This window comes from Mirounga angustirostris, unplaced genomic scaffold (genome assembly GCF_029215605.1).
Source record: "Mirounga angustirostris isolate CCGP_5_RB_7025 unplaced genomic scaffold, mMirAng1.0.hap1 SCAF_6, whole genome shotgun sequence".
In the NCBI taxonomy this organism is placed as follows: domain Eukaryota; kingdom Metazoa; phylum Chordata; class Mammalia; order Carnivora; family Phocidae; genus Mirounga; species Mirounga angustirostris.
In genome coordinates this window covers 42,083,536-42,103,009 of record NW_026991714.1, presented here as the reverse complement: position 1 = coordinate 42,103,009, position 19,474 = coordinate 42,083,536, and the positions used below count along the sequence as shown (strand labels likewise).

The 19,474-nt window shown below is 43.7% G+C and overlaps 1 protein-coding gene across 3 annotated transcripts in view; it reads right to left on the bottom strand.

Moving 5' to 3' along the window:
* The window catches only part of CACNA1E (calcium voltage-gated channel subunit alpha1 E), a 311,105-nt gene that overhangs the window by 200,171 nt on the left and 91,460 nt on the right, over positions 1–19,474 (bottom strand). For all 3 annotated transcript variants that reach the window (XM_045877252.2, XM_045877253.2, XM_045877254.2), the window contains exons 4-6: positions 11,759–11,862; positions 10,803–10,955; positions 9,438–9,619 (exon numbers count right to left, since the gene is read on the bottom strand). In XM_045877252.2, the coding sequence (XP_045733208.1) occupies positions 9,438–9,619; positions 10,803–10,955; positions 11,759–11,862 (439 nt within the window). The remainder of the gene's footprint in view (positions 1–9,437; positions 9,620–10,802; positions 10,956–11,758; positions 11,863–19,474) is intronic.

Sequence of the window (19,474 nt, the reverse complement as noted above, 5' to 3'; positions counted from 1 at the left end):
CTACAAAATCTCTAATTGTCACTATTGTTAAATATATAACTAAGTATTGTTTCACAATGACTTATAATCCAACTTGACTAAGTGTTTTAAAACCTTTGATATTTTTGACAAACTTCCCAAAATTAAATCCTAAATAAAGCCTTTTTGCCTTAGAACTATCTTTGGGATTTTTCAGAGGGTCCCTGGAACATCTCAAAAGATTGATTTTTTTCCTTATAAAAAGTGAGATATTAAGCTAATTAGGCTTATTTGATATGTTAAATTCCTAGGAAGCATTGTCAAATAAGAAGTAATACTAAGGGGCATCTAGGTGGCTCAGTTGGTTAAGCATCTGCCTTCAGCTCAGGTCGTGATCCCAGGGTCCTGGGATAGAGCCCCACATCGGGCTCCCTGCTCGGCAGGGAGCCTACTTATCCCTCTCCCACTCCATCTGCTTGTGCTCTCTCTGTCAAATAAATAAATAAAATCTTAAAAAAAAAAAAGAAGTAGTACTAAGTCTTTACGTTGTATTTGTATAGGAAAATCTTATTAGTGTTCTAGAAATTGTATGAAATTCCTAGAAATCTGATATGTCCTACTATATAATGCTATCAGCCATAATTTTAAAATGCTGTGTGTCACAGAAATAACCAAATTTCTTTGTCAATTCCATTATGACAGACTCTTATCAGATCTTTAACAATGAGCACTGCTTGTCTTTTGTCATTTATAGGCAGTTATTGTTTTACTCAGATGCTTTTGCAAAGATGTTCCACGAAGTGTTTCATCTTCAGGGAGAGTCATAGGAAGGACTTTGGCAAGCACACGTTCTGATAACTTTAAGATAATAAAACTGAACTGGGTAAGACTTTCCAGGACCAATGAAAAAACTGGATTCAAGCAGAACAAGTATTAACTACATGGAACTGAATAAACTAAGGGGGATAATTATAATTTTTTATGACTTTTTGTTTGCAACATTGCTAGTTCTTTAATGTTTTGTTTTTCTAGATATAAAAAACCTTTTCTTAAGCTATCCATGACTTATAGCAGTTTGGTAAAGTCCATCTTTGTAAACAAAGATGAAACATTTACTTTTTCTCCCTACCCAATTCCTCCAGAAATCAGAAACTCTTTAGTATTCTTTCCATGGCAATATAATTAGTTATGTGCCTAAGTTCAACAAGAATCCATTCTCCCTGTAATAGAACACAATGAGATCACTGGCAGTATTACCAAAGCTTTGACTGGAATATCATATTTGACAAAGATGTGTATAGACTCAGATATGACCAGACAGCTTAAGTAACTACTTGGAAAGATCATCTGATACCTTGCTTATAAGGTTTCTGGCAGCCTTACCAAGTAAGGAAGGAAGGTCACTGCCTAGTAGACCCAGAAACATGAAGATATTTTGAGGGACCTTGAGAAGAGAGGAATTCAGCCAAAATATAGGTATTATAGGCAAAATCTATGGCAAGCCCTTGCCTTAGCTTCCCGTCCTCAAAGAATTTTTTATTTTATTTTTAAGATTTTATTTATTTATTTGACAGAGAGAGACACAGCAAGAGAGGGAACACAGCAGGGGGAGTGGGAGAGGGAGAAGCAGGCCTCCCGCCGAGTAGGGAGCCCGATGCGGGGCTCGATCCCAGGACCCTGGGATCATGATCAGAGCTGAAGGCAGACCCCCAACGACTGAGCCACCCAGGTGCCCTCTCAAAGAATTTTTTAGAGTTCAGTCTGAGATTCCCTAAGAAAAGTTCCAGCAAAGCAGGATTGACTTATATAGTCAATCACTATTTTTGCTGCATTTATGTAAGTAATCAGGCCATATTTAATGCAAATAAATGAGTATTACTATGATTATCTTTGGTTAAAAGAATGGGAGTGATTGTAGAGAGAAAAAATATGTTTGCACCTTTGTAGGTATTAGATTCTAGTCCTGTTAATTGTCTTTGAGGTTTTGTTCTATACCTATAAACTGGATTGGATTCTGAATTGTTCTAGTTTCCTCAAATATCTGGCTACAACTCTCCAAACTAATGTTTCTAATTAGTTCCTTTCTGGTTCAGAATCACTAAGAACAGAGACTGCCCTTGAATATCCTTGGAAGGCATTATACCAGATCCTCCTCACCACCCAGCCAAACTTCAGAGATTTGAAACTTGGATATATATCTCACACCTAAAGAAGGCTCCACCCAACACATGGTCCTGTACACCAGCTGGAGACCTAAAATCAGATTGATGAGAAAGACAAGTAGCTGATATCAAAGTAGACTGCTTCCACCCAAGATGCTGGATCAAGAATTCATACTTTAAACATAAAACTCTTCTTTCTTGCTGGAATGGGGGGTGGGGTGGGGTGGGAGGGATGGGGTGACTGGGTGATAGACATTGGGGAGGGTATGTGCTATGGTGAGCACTGTGAATTCTGCAAGACTGCTGAATCACAGACCTGCACCTCTGAAACAAGTAATGCAATATATGTTAAAAAAAAAAGAAGAAGAAGAAGAAGATAGCAGGAGGGGAAGAATGAAGGGGGGGATATCAGAGGGGGAGACGAACCATGAGAGACTATGGACTCTGAAAAACAAACTGAGGGTTCTAGAGGGGAGGGGGTGGGGGGATGGGTTAGCCTGGTGATGGGTATTAAGGAGGGCTGCATGGAGCACTGGGTGTTATACGCAAACAATGAATCATGAACACTACATCAAAAACTAATGATGTAATGTATGGTGATTAACATAACAATAAAAAAACCCCTCATCTTTCTTTCCTTTGCTCTGGCATTGGTCTGGAAAGATAATGCCATCATCTGTATCTCCTAGGCCATTGCTAAGACCTTTCAGACTACTAGATTTGTCTTAAAAAACTCTGATTTGTCCATTAACAGTGCCTCCTTAATGGGGGTGGTTTGTGCCCCAACAGAATTTATCTTTGTCTGTAGTGATTATCACTCTTGGGCCTATAAATCCCTAAATGGCTGGCATATAGCTGAGGAATGCCTCTTAGGCTAACTGCACCCCTACCTTTTCACAAATAGATTGTGCTACTTCATTGGTCAATTCCCCTGAATATACAACATTGAGTTAGAAAAGACCTATCAGAAAGTGTTTCATGACTCAGGATTTGCTTCCTTTGTCAGGTTTCTACTTCCCTGGTTGGGAGTGAATACAAATGAGGCTCTGATCCAGAAACTCTCCTTAGCTCTTGAAAGCATTGCAGAATCTGTTGGTAAAACAACAGCTGTCCAAAAGAGGTCCTTAGACTCTCTGGCCAAAGTTCCTCTTCTTCTTCTTCTTCTTTTTTTTGGGGGGTTAAAGATTTTATTCATTTATTTGACAGAGAGAGAGAGAGACAGCGAGAGAGGGAACACAAGCAGGGGGGGTGGGAGAAGGAGAAGCAGGCTTCCTGTGGAGCAGGGAGCCCGATGCGGGGCTTGATCCCAGGACCCCGGGATCATGACCTGAGCCGAAGGCAGATGCTCAACAACTGAGCCACCCAGGCGCTCCTGGCCAAAGTTCTTCTTGATAATAGGACAGCCCTCGACTGTGTTAGCTGAGCAAGGAGCTGTCTGTGCTGTGGCCAGCACCACCTGCTATACCTGGATTAACACTAGGAAAGTTGAAACAGCTCCACAAGGTCACTAAATTGGCTTCAGAAAGTGACTCCTTCAACAGGGTCTTTGATTTATTGGATTTCGATTGATTTGGGTCTTGGAAACCATGGCTCTGAAGTACACTTCTAGATACTTATAATAATAATAGTAGTAGTCTCCCTGGCACACTGTATTCTCTCAAAAGCTTTAAATGCATGCTCATAGCCATTAATCACCAAGCTAATAACCTCCCTAAGACTGGAATGCCATAAAAGGAATGAAGAAATTGAATGACTAAAAAACTGTGGGCTTGAAGTTTTGACCTGTGAATATCAGAGATTCAGAAACAAATAAACAAACAAACAAAAACACCCTATCACGACCTGTGAGTATCACATAGAGTATCAGTAAAAGCTATGAGAACTTCAGAGCAGTCGGTACAAGAGGCAGTAATGCCTTAAATTTTGATCACATCTTTCAGTTAAGCTGGGATTCTGATCAAAAGGGGGGAACTGTTAAAAAGAAGGAGGAGAAGAAAGGAAGGAAGGGAAGAAGGGAGGAAGGGAGGAAGGGGGGAAGGAAGGAAGGAAGGAAGGAAGGAAGGAAGGAAGGAAGGAAGGAAGGAAGGAAGGGAGGAAAGAAAGAAAGAAAGAAAGAAAGAAAGAAAGAAAGAAAGAAAGAAAGAAAGAAAGAAAGAAAGAAAGAAAGAAAGAAAGAAAGAAAGAAAAAGAAAAGAAGCTGAGATTCTGATCAAAAGGGGGGAACTGTTAAAAAGAAGAAGGAGGAGGAGGAGAAGAAGGAGGAGAAGAAAGAAAGGAAACAAACAAACAAACAAACAAACAACAGGCCTCAGATAGAGTCACTGGTGCTGACCCCACATCAGGAAACAAGACTTAACATCTAACTGTAGTTTCAGCCTCTCCCAGGAAGGTAACCTTTAACCAGTGCATCTGGAGTTACCTGATCAGCACTAGTGAGATAATCTGCCTTTCCCCCAAAGGAAGGTGACCTTGCCTGAAACAATCCACTGTTTGTTAGAAACTTCCTTTTTCCACTCCTGTCTGCCTATAAAAGTCTTCCATTTTGTACAGCTCCTGGGAGCTCCTTTCTTTTGCTAGATGGGATACAGCCCAATTCATGAATCACTGAAAAAGCCACTTGATCTTCAAATTTACTCAGTTGAATTTTATTTTTTAACACTGGGCATAACACACTTGAGCAAAATCTTAAAGCAAAAAGTGGATAACTGTCGACTACTTAACAAATATTGACTATATACATCTGAGAGAAGGCACCTTAAAACAGAGCCACAGGCACTGTTATAGACCAAAGAACCGAGAAGTGAGGAAGACTGAGAAAGCATCCAGACTACAAGTTGCCTCATACAAAAAGCCATAAAGTCTGTAAACATCTCTTCCTCCACAGCAGCACAAAACACCCTTGTTGGTCATAACAGACCCAGCTGGCGTACCAGGAGAAAGGGCACCCCTCAGAGAAATCTGCACACCTGCATGACTTTATCAATACCAAGTGAGAAGAGAAATGGCTCAAGCCTCAGAAACACAGATGAAAAATGATGGACTTTAAGAGAAGAGGTTTGAGTAACCGCAGGCGGAGACTGGGAACCTCTGCAATCTACATGAGAGACCTGATAACACAAACAGCAGATAACACCACACCAGAATAACACCAGGGAAATGAGACAGACCAGAAGCAGGAGAGAACCAGTTCTCAGAACCAGATACAGTCCAGGGGACCAGGGTTGAAAGTTAATACGAGAGCCACAGTAACATCTGTGGAGTGAACCACACTGATCACAGGCAAAATGTACTGTACTGAAGAAGGAACACCTATCCAGGTTCGGAGAAATAACATGAATTAAACTAGCAAGAATAGGGGAGGATTTGCAAGTTGAGGAGACCTTCAGAGAGATAGTCAAAACAGGAAGAAGCAGCCTGCAGAACTGTAGACTGCTTTGCATGCTTTCTACCACAAGAGGGAGGGAAGCCAAGAATACGCCGGAGTTTGACCAAGCAGAATTGAAATTTGGGTAGAGCCTACATTGAGCAAGCCTGACTGCAGGTCACCCCCACAAGGAGAACCCTCCCTGCCCCTTACAATAATGCATTCTAATGAGAAAAGCCAAATGCAAATGAAGTTAAAAGTAACCCAGAGCATGTTACACGCAGCTGATGAATTGTTGAACTCTACACCTCAAACTAATGATGTACTATATGTCGGCTAATTGAATTTAAATTAAGAGGAAAAGTAACCCATAGCAGAGCAAACAAAGTCACAAGAGGCACTGAGGGAGAATCTGTGTAGCAGAAAAGGGATGCAAACAGGAGGGAAGCATTTAAATTGTGTAGAGAAAGGTTAACACCAAGTCCACATGCTTGAGAGAGTTTCTGTGTACTGTGTAAACCTGAAGGTTCTCCTCCTGGTTCAAGCACAACTGGCACCAGGATATCATACATCCTTATCGCCACCATTGACTAGAAGAGGCGCTGGACTGGGAAATGGGAGCTCCCCCGGCCCTTGTGGCCTGGGTGAGGAAATACAGCAGCTGGGTGAATTGAGCCTTCCCAGGACACGTGGCAGGAAGGGAAACCAACAGTTGTATTTGCATCTTATTGGGATGGTGGTGATAAGCAGAGTGAGAGATTTTCTCTATGCAGAAACATCCATATATGCATATCTGAATTTATAACACTGAATTTACTAGTTGTTCATGGTTAATTGCATGGTGTGCAACCAGTTCTAATATAGATGTAAAATTTTGTCATTACCAAGTCCTGAGTTAAAAGAAAAAGAAGAAAAATACTCAGGAATTGTTGAATTGGCTATGCGAATCCTCAATTTTTCAGCCATCACCTTTCTTAGGCATCTCTCATCTCACACTTTCAATGGGTATAGGAACAGGGAAAGGAATGATAAATGAATTAGCCTGTACTATTTAAATTATTTTCCTCTCTCCCTGGCCCCCTCTTCCTCTCCAAGCTAAATGGTTGAATTTGGGTAATTTAAAGCATTTACGATGTAACTCCACCATATAATGCAAGCCCTATCCCCAACAGTATGAAGAATCGGCTTCTCTGAACCTGCTCTTCCAGAAGCAGACAACCCTAACTCCAGGATGTGCATCCAGCCTCTGTAACAGAGTCTGCCTGGGTCATGCTTCATGCCCCAGTTCCCTCCTCACCTGGAGCCCAGCCTTGGCTGGCTCTTTCTTCCTAGGGAGCCACACTTTGTCCTTGTTCCACTGGCTGAAAAATGAGCGTCTTTTTCATCCAACTTCTGAATCAAGGTGTAGTTATCCACCTCTAACTATCACCTCTACCTATGGATTCCTGGCTCCCTGCCCCTAGATCCAATGTTGTAGAAAGTGACATCATTTCAAAGTGGACAGAAGTTCATTCTTCCCCATGAGCAGCCAGCTATGTTTTAGAAACCAGCCCTACAGCTCAACTAATTCCTTCAATGCTGCATTCAGCCACGAGGGTAGCAGGAGGCCTTCAGTAAACTGAAGTTCAATAGCAACAGACTGGAAATCAGAGAGAGTATGAGTCTGTGGCCTCGGAAGCCCATGCAATGAAAGGTTACAGGGGATCAGCAGCTTGATCTCGTCTCTTCCCTGCTTCCTCACTGGAGCAAAAATAGAGAACAGGGCAAGATCCCTGAGTCGGTGTGACCTCTATACCTATGTCAGAGAGAGAACTGGAGAGAAATGGGAATTTAAAAAGAGCACCGTGAGAGCAAGCACCTTTTTCCTTCCATATTTCCCGAGTATCTAGCGAAGTGCTTGGCATACAGTAGATGCTCACTTAATATTTGTTGAATGACTGAATGAACAAAGGAACTAATATAAATGCTGGGTGATTTTTTAGCTGCGCATCTACTTGTCTCAGCACCATCGGACCTCCAACTCAGGAGGACCAACAGATCATACGTTCAAATGCAACACTTCTCCTTTCAGGCTTTCAATGCATTTATCACATCACTTAGGTGAGTCTACACATATAATTGAAATACATCACTTGCAAAGCCCCACGAATGACACCAGCCACCGTGGGGCCAGTGCTGTAATTTCCAGAGACGCCTGGCTACTCTGAGTGACATGGCCTCAAGACATTTCAAATACGGAGCAGCTACCCTCATCAATCTTGCCTCCCTCCCCGCCCCCCTGCTACCCCCCACAACTGGTGAGAATCTCAGAATGTCCTCAAGGTGTTTCTAGGTCACAAGTAACCCTTGGGGTTGCAGCACATAAACTGGTCCTTGGGACTTCTTCACTGCCCTTTAGAGATTGAGCGTAATAGTCTGTGGCTCTTTTCCACAAAGCTCAGGCCTGACTTGCTCACCCGTATGGAAATGGATCCAGGTTAGTAATGAACATTTACAAAACACCTACTTGTGCAGGCCTTACACAAATCCTGGCTCATCGGGCATTACAGTCTGGTTGAGTCTCTCCTGAGACACAGCATTTCCTTTCCCTCCAGTGTAGATTATATCCAGAGCTCCTTCTAAAGACTGCTTTGTGTAAGCTATCCCATGCCCCACCCATTAAGTTTTCTACAGATAGAACCAGGTTTAAAGGAAACAGAGGAGACCTCAGGGTAAAGGCAGACTGTGAAAGTAAAAATAAGAGGCACAATCATTCCAAAGTATCTGCATCAAAGCACACACCTCCCCAACGCCTGTCATTTTAGAACTTGGATTCTGCCCATGCCTTCCACAGCTTCTTAAAATTGGACTCTGGGAGGGGCGCCTGGGTGGCTCAGTCGTTAAGCGTCTGCCTTCGGCTCAGGTCATGATCCCAGGATCCTGGGATCGAGCCCCGCATCAGACTCCCTGCTTGGTGGGAAGCCTGCTTCTCCCTCTCCCACTCCCCCTGCTTGTGTTCCCTCTCTCACTGTGTCTCTCTCTTCAAATAAATAAATAAAATCTTAAAAAAAAAAAAAAATTGGACTCTGGGAGGCAGAAGATCCCTCAGTGGTCACCCTGTCTGACCTGTGTAGCCACGCCAGAATCCCCTAACATCCCTGACTGACAGTCAGACAGCCTTGTCTTGTGCATCAACTCAGAACCTTCCAAACGTGCCTGATCGTATGAACCACCAGGAGCACTTGTAAAAAGTATATAGCCCACGAACTATTCAAAGCTACACAAAATCAAAACCTGCACAGATGGGGCCTGTGAACCCAAATTGTAACAAGCATCCCTAGTGAGTCCTACAGTTAAGCATGTTTCTTATGTGCATGTAATGCAGTGGTTCTTGACAGTAGCTGCATCTGAGAATCAGCTAGGAAGCTTTAAAAAAAAATCAATGACAGGGCTTTACCCCTAGCTATTCCTATTTAATTTGTCTGGAGTAGAGCCCAGGAGGTGTAAATGTTTAAAGCTACTAGCTGATTCTAATCTGCAGCCAGGGTTGAGAACAACCGTAATATCTTCCCAACCCGATGGTAAGCTCTTTGAATCCAGCAACCAAGGAATCTATACCTCTTAGTACCCCTTACCCAAACCCACCATCGTGTTGTACCTGCCGTAAAACACAGTCTATCACTACTAAGTTGATCTCATTTAACTAGCTTTGCTCACCCATCCAATGGGATGCAATTTCCTAACTCTGCTAAGAAGCTGAGTGCTTCCACTCAGCAAGAGGCCAGACGATAGGAGGATATGAAGTGCTACGACTTCTCACAGTTGAGTCTGTGCACACACACGCGCACGCGCACACACACTCACACACACACACACAGCCCTCCCCTAGCCCAGAATAACCAGCCCAAACAATGCCAGAAGCCTCATTCCAGGGTTCTTCCCTCTTGCTGCAGCCCCCTGCCGGCTCTACTCACATTGTACAGCACGGTGGTCCACCCTTCCATGGTGATGCATTGGAAGACAGTCAGCACAGCAAAAAGGATGTTATCAAACTGGGTGATCCCATCATTGGGGCCAATCCAGTCCCGGCACTCATAACCAGCTGGGCAGCCCTGCACACCACATGGGTGAGGGGGGTCAAATCCTTCCAGAATACCTGCAGACACATTTGGAGGGCAGGAGATAAACCACATGGTGTTTAGCATGATCTGGAAGGACTCCAGGAAGCCACAAACACTCAGTTCTATTTCCCCCAGAAAACTGTGTCCTTCTTTCTCTCAAGCTCCCTCCCGCCTCTGGCCTCTCTCCACCTCACAGCTCACATACCACAAGCTCATCCCAGTGCTTCCCAACCTCCTCTGAACATGGAGCCTCTCCTTCACATGGCCCTCACTTTCTGCAGGCCACATTCTCTACCCTCGCCTGAGTCCCACAGGAAATGACAGACTGGATCACACAGAACAGTCTGAGGTGAAGGCAGAATCTTACTGAGTTTCTAACTTCAGACTGTAGTATAGACTCTGAGATTTTCCTGAGTTTCTTGGGGAAAATTATAAACTACAGTCCCTTCACAGTGGGTCTCAACTCCTTGTTCCTCTGGCCTAAATTCCTGGTCTTGAATAAGACAATCAATCAATCAATAAAATAAAACTCCAAGGTGGAAGGTGTCCTTTGAAGATGCTTTAAAACAACATAAACCTTATACTAAATTGGACTTCTTCAACCTCTCCCTGACCCCCTTTCCTGCTAGGGTGTTCTACTCAACTTGAACAAATAAGATACAAAGAGATAAGAACCTGGGGTCTGTGAACACCACAAATCTCCCAAGCACCCTGGCAAGCCAAGCTCAGAGCTCCCTCAGCCCTTCTACACTCCCTGTGGGGCACATATCCATCTTGCTTTCTCAATAATCTATCAAAGCAGAGAAGGAGGAAGGTCACAAGATGAATCACGAGGGAAAATGTCTCCAAAGATCTAGAGAGACCCAAATCTGACTCTGGACTCCTGGATCTCCTTGGCCTGTGGGCCAAAGAAGATACTGCACAAAGAGTAGTTCTTCAGACAGGCGGTTTTTGACATGCATTCTGACAACCTTCTACCGTGGGACGGGGGAGCTGGGACCTCCTGTTTGAAATCCTCTGACTGCAAACGTAAGAAGTCATTTGCTTTGCAATATCAGTGTCCAATGGGGACCTTTATTCTAGGCTGTTTGTGCCTCAAAAAGCAAACTTTGGGACAGAATATTCTCTTCCAACCAGTCTCCCAATGACCTGAAATTACTCCAATGACCAGAGGGGAGAGGAAGGGAAGAAGTAGAAGGCAAGAAACAATGACCCTACCTGAATTGTTCGTGAAACATGCACGGTGTAACTTCCCACTGTAGAACTCCAAGCCAATGATAGCAAACATCAGGATGGCAAAGAAGAGCAGAAGACCAATTTGCAGAAGAGGCACCATGGCCTTCATGATGGACTTCAGCACAATCTGCAGGCCTAGAAGGAAAGGAAGAGAATGACAAATGGAGCCTCCCTGGGCACCATTTGATACAGCAGGCTCCCTTTACCTTCTCCTAAGAGGAGAAGGACAAGTCTTTGAGGGAAAAGAACCATTGGTCCCGAGATGATGAAGAATATTTGCAAAGGGACAACCAGAACAAGTCAAGCCAAAGACTGCCATCACTACTACCCCTGGAATCAATCTCATGCTCCTTCTCACTATTCTCTGATCATTCACATGCCTATTACTCCTTCCTTTTTTTGTTTCATCCATGTTGCCTTCTGCTTATCTTTTACAAACTTATGTGAACGTGCTTCTTTCCTAAAGGAAATTAAGCCTGGCCCTGCTAGGTTCTAAGTCCTATGAGAGCAAGGACAGAGTTTACCTCCCCCACTACTATATCAGAATTGTATTTTTGAAGAATTTTTAATGTCAGGAAAATCAAATGCTTCCGTGACAGGGTCCAAAAGTATACACCAAGTATGATCAAATTATATTAAAACACACAGGAAAAAATGCATAAAAATGTAGGCTAATGAGTGTTTTTCCTTTTCATTTTATAACATTTTTTTTTTTTACTTTGCAAAGGTTCTACAAAGATCTTTCATTATCTTTAAAATCTGAAAAAAAAGTTGCTAGATTTTAAAGTAAAATGTTATGCCAGATTGCTGCATCCCCACTCTTTATTACCACTGGAGAAATTGTTTCTTGTTTATCCCAAATTCCTTTGGCCCCAGATCCTGCAGGGACACATCAGTAAAGCTACAGCAGAGGAGAAAGAAGAAAGGCAGGTGCTCACTAGGTATCCCTGACACGAGCTTCAGGGGTCTCAGGACACGCACAGCCCGGAGGGTCCTCAGGTCCACATGTGTGTTGAAGTGGGTTCCTGCTGTGGCCAGGATGCTGCAGATGGAGACACAGAAGGTCAAGGTTACCGCAGTCTGGCTTTCTCCCCCTGTTCCAAGGGGGAAGCCGGGTTGAAGAAGGCTCAGCCTGGAAAGCACACAGAGCTGATGCCAGTTGCATGTGGGAGCACCTGAGCTTGGGCGAGTCATCGGTGGTTCCGATTGGAATTAAATTTAGCCGTATCTAGGTTTCACTTTGCAAAGAAGGAAAACTTACCATCACACCAGAATCCTAGTTCCAAACCATGAGTAGAATACCAGCTCCCCAGCATCGGTCCCATTCCTGCCTCCAAACCTTGGTCCCTACTCTCCTCGCTATTTCTCACCAACCTCCTTTCCCTCTTTCCAACCTACCAAGGCCCCTGGATTTTGTATTTCAGAATTTTCTTAGATTCCCCTGTCTCCTAACTCCTTTAGGGAATTTCTCTGGAGCAGGTGCAGTAAAGGAGTAACTCATTCTTCCCCACCTTGGCACTTAAGAGTTTTTACCAAACAAATCAATCACACTGATGCATATAAATTAGGGAATAACTTCACTGGTCCACATACAGCACTTTTATAATTGCTCCAAATCACTGTATAACTTGGATTTTGTTTCTTTGCTTCCATTTTTCCACTTCCACAGACACACACACACAGACACACACACAAAAAAAACCCCCAAAATCCGTAACAATCCTATTAGATTGTGTACACCAAGTACCTTGTCTTCAGGAGACAATTTATTTCATAGAATCCCATGACACTGCAGGTACTGCGGATAGTCAATGATACTTAAGGATTAATGAAAAACACAGCAGATGACCAAGAGCCAGCAGAGCTGGGTTTCAGTTGTGACTCAAGCACTTGAGAACTGAGTGATTTGAGGCAAGTTACACACTCCAGCAGCCTCACTACCCTCAGCTACAAAATAGGGGGAGTACCAGGACCTCGCTATAAAAATAAAATGACATGGTACTGAATATTAGGAGTATTCTAGAAGTTATAATGTGCAAACTAGATAATACATCCAACACAAATATTAATAGTACAGTTTTTGCAACTTTGTCTAATGTTAGTCTTCCTTCTGTGGAACAGTACTTGAACTCCCTCATAACCTCTCCATGAGAATTTCAGCTATCTGGAGCCACTGGTGAGTGAGTCATTCAGAAAACCAAGTTTTCTATATAGTCAAAGGGTGGTGGGAATAGTTTATGTCATTTAATTATTTTGGAGGAAACATTTCCTTCAATACTTGAAATCGAACTTGAATGAAAGGTCTGTGCTGTATACCTCTAGAAAGCAGATATAGGATCAATAGGTACAAATTGCACAGATCCAGGACATGAGAATCATGAGCAGGGCTGGCCAAGAACAAGGTGGACTGTTTCATGGGTAGGTCCACTTCGCAACATTAAACATACTCAGCCACAGACTGTAGAACTATCTATTAGGAAGTTAAAAGTGTTCCAACATGGGTTGAAGGTTATCTAAATAACCAGTAGAGATTTCTCCAACTTTAAGACTCTATAATTCTATGTTAACCCAACCTCAAAATAAGAACCAGAAAGAAACCCTACTCTCATAAAGAGTCTCAGGACCCAGGCAAGCTGGTTCTCAGGTCTCCCTCTATCTCTCCTGATCCAAACTTCCACACTGTCTCTGAAAATGGGGGATGTCGACAAGCAGGGTCTCTGATGCTACTTTTGACTCTATCTGCCAAAACCAAAGAGAGAAATTAGGGAGGGGAGCGATATCATTTCCAATAAGTAGGGAAAACCTGAAGAGAAAAGAGAGCAAGGAGAAATGTGGAAAATAGGACTGAAAAATAAAACAGACAAAGAAACAAATAAAGGAAAGCAGAGAAAGAGAAAGCTCAAGGATAGTGTAGTGAGAGAACTAGAACCCCAGGAAAATGGGGTCACTGTTCTGCTGAATCTGCTAACAGGGAAAGAAGCACTGTATTCTCAGTCTTCTGAGGCGCAGTGCCCATGGGAGATGCCTTTCCCTCCAGTTCGTGCTGTCTTACACACACACACGGTGGGGAGATTCTGCCCTGTTCAGAAATCGGAGTTCTGTTTCCTAGGATACCCAGATACACATGAGATGCTCTTTCAAGTCCTAAAAAAGAGCTATTGAAAAGGAAAATCCTTCCCAAACCTGAGTTGAAGGAGGGATATTTCAGAACATGGAGGTAGGGTCCAAAAGACAAAATTGAAATGCAAGAAGGCACAAGTGTACAGAGAAAGAAAAATGGTTGAGGGGAAAAAGAATGAGAGGACAGGGAAGCAAATGGTGAAAGGAAACATGGAGATGAAAACCGGAAAGAAATAAGAAATAAGAGCTGGTGGAGAAGCAAATGTGAGAGAAATAAGAATTCTCATTTGGGAAAGAGAACAAAAGTGAAGCCAATTTGAAGGAGAGAAGCAAAAATATGGCACTTGTGGGCCACAAGACATGTCCATCCTCTTTTCACCAACCTGTCCCCCAAGTTATCCAAGCTGCCTCAAACTTCAGCCAGGACCACGCCCCCTGGGGCCCCATGCTTCCCTAGCCCTCAGAACTTCCTTTCCCTTCATCCCATGCAGAATATCCCATGTATATCCCTAGTGTTCACATCACGTTTGAGGACAGGAGGTCCCATCCACTTGCTAGAAGCAGGGACAGTGTATTCTTCAGGGGGGAGGATAATTGAGGGAACGGGCCCTGCTGTGTGCCCCCATAAAATTCTGTGCCCACTGCCATCCCTGCCCTGCCCACATCTTGGAGGAATTCTCTTTTCTCTGGTTTCTCCTCTGTCTCTCCCACAAGATCCGGAACACCTCAAGCAGAGATGCCGTCTTCCCCATCTCTACATCCCCCACACCTAGCCCAGGCTCTGGCAAGTAAAAGGTGCTCGGTAAATGCTTGGTGGATCGAACTGCACTGAGGAAAGTAGTCAATGTGTTGAAGCAGGAATCAAATGGACAGAAATATCACAGAAACCCTAGAATTTACCAATGGAAAGGGCAGGTGGCCCCGCCGGATACTACTCAAACACACACCTGTTTGAGCGCACAAGAGCGTAGTAGAAATCTGTCCTCAAACATTTTAGAGTCTAATGAGCTTCTAATATCGTGTAGGACTCCTGCTCTCAAGCAGATCCCATAGGACGGGATCTGCTCTGTCTTCAGCAGGAGAGTTAAGAGGGAGGAAGGGAAGGAAGAAGCCTCCAAATGTGAAGACTTGCCCTTTAGCAAAGCCTCAGTACTGAAGTCTGTAGAGCTCAGCAAAACTCTGGGCCTCACACAGAGCAGGCCTGATGCGGGAGTCTCAAGGCCAAGTGCACAGTAGGAAAAGGCCCAAGCCCTCACTCTAGCAAAAGCAGATAGACAGAGAAATGAAATAATTAGAATTCACAATGAAGACTGTCTTAAGAGGGATGCTTACAAAGCAGTCCGAGAATGGGACACACTGCAGGATCACCTACGGGGCTTACTAGCTGCTAGCATTTTCACCTAAGTTATTTCATTAAATCCTCAAATATATCCTGATATTACGACTGTTTCCATTTCATAGGAGAGGAAATCGGGACTTAGAAACAATTAAACTGCTAATGCACGTCCAGAGCAGGTATTAAAGTCCTTCCTCTTCGGGTATCGAAGTCCAGCCTTTCCCCAGTCTGCCAGCACGCCGTGCAGTCTTTTCTAGCACAGCACAGCTCCACTGGTCCCCAGCCCAGTGCGCTGCTAAAAATACCAAGGTCACAGTGTTTAGTCTCCCAACAAGCCAGTGAGCTTGGTTCCCTTGATCCTCAAGCCACAAATCACTAAGTCCCCCAGACTTGCCACTGACAGCTCTCCAGACCAGCAGGTTGGAGGCTCCTTACACCTGAGGTCACAGCTGATGTAATATCTACATGCGCGCGGGCACACACACACACACACACGGAGAGACACGCATGCCACAGGATCAGAGTGAGGCCACTGTGCAAAATTCCAATTCTGAGTAATAAAAGCCTGAGTTCTGCATCATCCTGTGCCCCATTTGCATATACTCTTCAGAAACAGAGGCTGTGTTTTCCAGTTCTTTTGTCCTCAAGGTGGGGAGCTCTGTACACAGAGGGTTCTTAATTACTACTTTACCCCCAGAGTGGAGGACAGACATGAACTTCTGAGCACCACCAGCAGAAACGGAGGGTTTGGTGCACTGTATATGTTCAAAACCTGTTTCCTCATGGATGTCATGGCTCATCCCTACTTCTAATACTTCTGCCCTGAGCTGTCAGCAGGTAAGAAGAGCCTAGAGGCTGATATGATCCTGAAGGTGTAGTGGGATGTCACTGCAGTGGCAGGAGATGGAAGGGATGCTCTGCGCCATCACAACCAAATGGTCTCGCCCCAAGTCAATCACCCAAAGAATTCTCCCACTCAAAGAATTCCTTTTGACCTTGGGGTTCTGTCTTAGCCTCTTCATCAACCCAAGTCTAACAGTCTCTTTTCACACTTCCATGGCTAAAAATTCCCTGAAGCATTATGCAAATATTACACCAAAATATTATCTGTTGCTTATCTGCAATTCAGATTTAACTGGGCATTTTGTATTTTTATTTGCTAAATCTGGCAACTCTATTCAAGGGATAACCAGGTAAATAGTTTCCCTCCTAGTTGTTGCCCTAGCCCTAAACAAACGTGTAAGTTCTCTTTTGAAGAAGAGACACAAACCAGGATCCCCTGCCCTTAGGCCCAGGAGTCCCTCCTGAGCTCCAAAAAGTATCTCTTTGCTTCTGCCCATATAAATCCCAAGGGAGAAGCTCATTAGCATTCAAAAGGCAAGTTATTCATTAGCATCTGTGCAAAAGGGCTGATTAACAGGAGCAAAGGGTGTTAGGTGTTTAACCAGCCCATATTACAGGAGACCAAGAGGAGACAGGGAGGGACCTAATTCAAGTTGGATTCCCTACACAGATTTGAGCCAGGATATCATTTCCATGGGTAATCCAAAATGAGTTGTTGTGTCCACTTATAAGTGTTTCAAAGGTGGTTGGTTCCTTCTTCTCTTCTACTATTTTACCTCCAATGAGGCACCAAAGTCTAACATAGCCTTCCTTCAACACATCTCTTGGATTCACCTCTTATTCTCCAGCTTCCTTCTTGCCTTGGAATGCCCACCCCCTTGCCTTCTCTCCCTGCCTAAATAATACGATCCAGACTTCAGAGCCAGATGGCATCCTACCTCCTCCGTGGAAAAGATCTACAGTCAAAAGAAACTTGAACTAAGATGATAAGGAAGTGGTAAAGCACATACTCTCCCGTCATACTGGCTGGTTTCAAATGTCAGTTCCCTCACTCACACTAGCTGTCTGGCCTTACGCAATTGCCTCCCCGAGCTATAGTGTTCTTATCTGTAAAATGGGGACAATACCTTCCTTAGAGGGTCATGTGGGGATTTTAAAAGATAAGATGCTTATAAACTTCTTCACATAGTGCTGACTTTGAAAAGATATCAAGAGCTCACAGAAAGGGATATTGGAAGAGCAGGCTGGAAAAACAGGAAAGTAGAAATCTTGGTGTGGTAGGCTGAATAACAGATTCAAAGAGATCCAGTTCCTAATCCTGGGAACCCGTGAATGTTACCTGATATGGCAAAATTGACTTTGCAGATGTGATTAAGGATTTTGAGATGGGGAGATTTTTCTGGATTATCTGCGTGGGCCCTGAATGCAATCACGAGTGCCTCATAAGAGGGAGGCACAGGAAGATTTGGCTAGAAAGAAGGCAATGTGATGACTGAAGCAAGGTGCTATGCTGCTGGCTTTGAAGATGGAGGAAGGATGCAAGGAATACAGCTCTAGAAGCAAGGAAAGGTAAAGAAATGCCTTCCCCGTCCTAAAGCCTCAGGTGAGAGCACAGACCTGCTGATAACCGATGCAGCCCAGGGAAACTAATTTTGGAGTTTTGACTCTAGAACTGTAAGAGAAGGAATTTGCTTTAAGCCACCAAGTTTGCAGCAATTTGTTACAGCAGGAATAATACAGCTGGCAAAGGTCAGAGATTCCAGGAAATCTGATTCTTAGGCCACTGTGGCTATTGCTAGACGTATCATCGCCAGCTGTGCTAATATCATAGCATTGATAGCTTAAAAGTCATGGTGGAAAAAGCATGTGGTGGAGCTTAAGTCACACGTTCCCTTACACTTCATCTGGCTGCACTGGGATGGTCCTCTAGCATTTCCCAAGTGGGCAAGACCCCCACCAAGTGCACACACAATAAAAGATTCTCCCAAAAGGGAGATTGGAGGCCACTGGGGAAGTTGGACATGGAATAGCTAAAAACACAATAATGTCTACTAAGCCTGACTCCTAGAATGTACTTAGGAAATAGGTGTCATGGAGGAAGATGAGAAAGAACAAATCTGGGGTTTTGTTTGTTTTTTTAGTCTCTAAAATAAAAGGATCAGATAGACGGACTTCTCAGATCCCTCCTGGCTCTAAGACTCCAAGCCAAAACCTGTCCAGATGACGCTACACTTGTCCAGCTCACGCCATTTCCCCTTTCTCTGACTATCTTGAAAAGTGCATGCATTTACCATCTTACTGCGTACAGTTCTTATGTCTTAGAACTAAAATCTGACTGTTAATGATAATTAGCTGGAACCTTGTAACTCAGTTCAAAGCCAGCTCCTCAATGGCAGAAAGTGCCTTTCACATTTCTGTCTACGGCCCCTTCCCTAACAATATGCAACAGTAATGCCCAAGAAATACCCTTGACTCAGGGATAAAGGGGTGTTAATAGATCCCCACTGGGGCGGATCGGATGAACTTGTCCATGGAGCTGCAAATGAGCCCACTGGCACCTATACAATTAGATATCCCAAACTGAAGGAGATTTAACCACATGTGCAAATAATGATGATCTATCAAAAATCTACTGAATTACACCTAACGTTTGGCTCTCCATTTCTTTTAAATAAACTACTGAAAGTATAATTTGATTTGGGAATCAGTTTCTAAAGATTTTACTTCATTTTATCAAAAACAAAAAAATAGTTCCTGTGTATTAAATTGTTCAATGGAGACAACCTCCCCTCAAAATTCAATTTGACCAAAATACACCTGAGGGAAAAGGATGAGGCTGAAAGACGGAAAATAGGTGTTTGGGTACTGGCCCAGTACCCAGTCTCTGCAAGCTGCCCCCTTTTCCTCCCCAGACCTTATGTTAGGGTCCTTTGATACCATTCAGGCTTAGCTCAATCCCAGAACCCAGAACCCAGAACCCATCTACAGTGTGCTAATAATTACTGAAGTAGGCACTGGCATTACAATGGAGAATAGGATGAGATGGTGGCTGTCCTCATGAAACTTAATGAAAAAGACATTACACAGATCACAATTATAGTAAGCAGAAGGTCAGGAAAGGAAGGCTTTCCCGTGGAAATGGCATATGAGCTCAAAGGTGAAGTATGAGTAGGCTAGAGGAAACAACGTGGGAAGAGCATCCCAGATGCAGGAACAGACATGCACAGAAGGGACAGAGGCAGAAAGGAGATTGGTATACTTGAACAATTCAAACAAGGGCTGGTGTTGTCTGGAACTTAGGGAAATCCAGGAAGTATGGAAAGCAGAGAGGCTGCTTTCTTTATTATCAAATAAA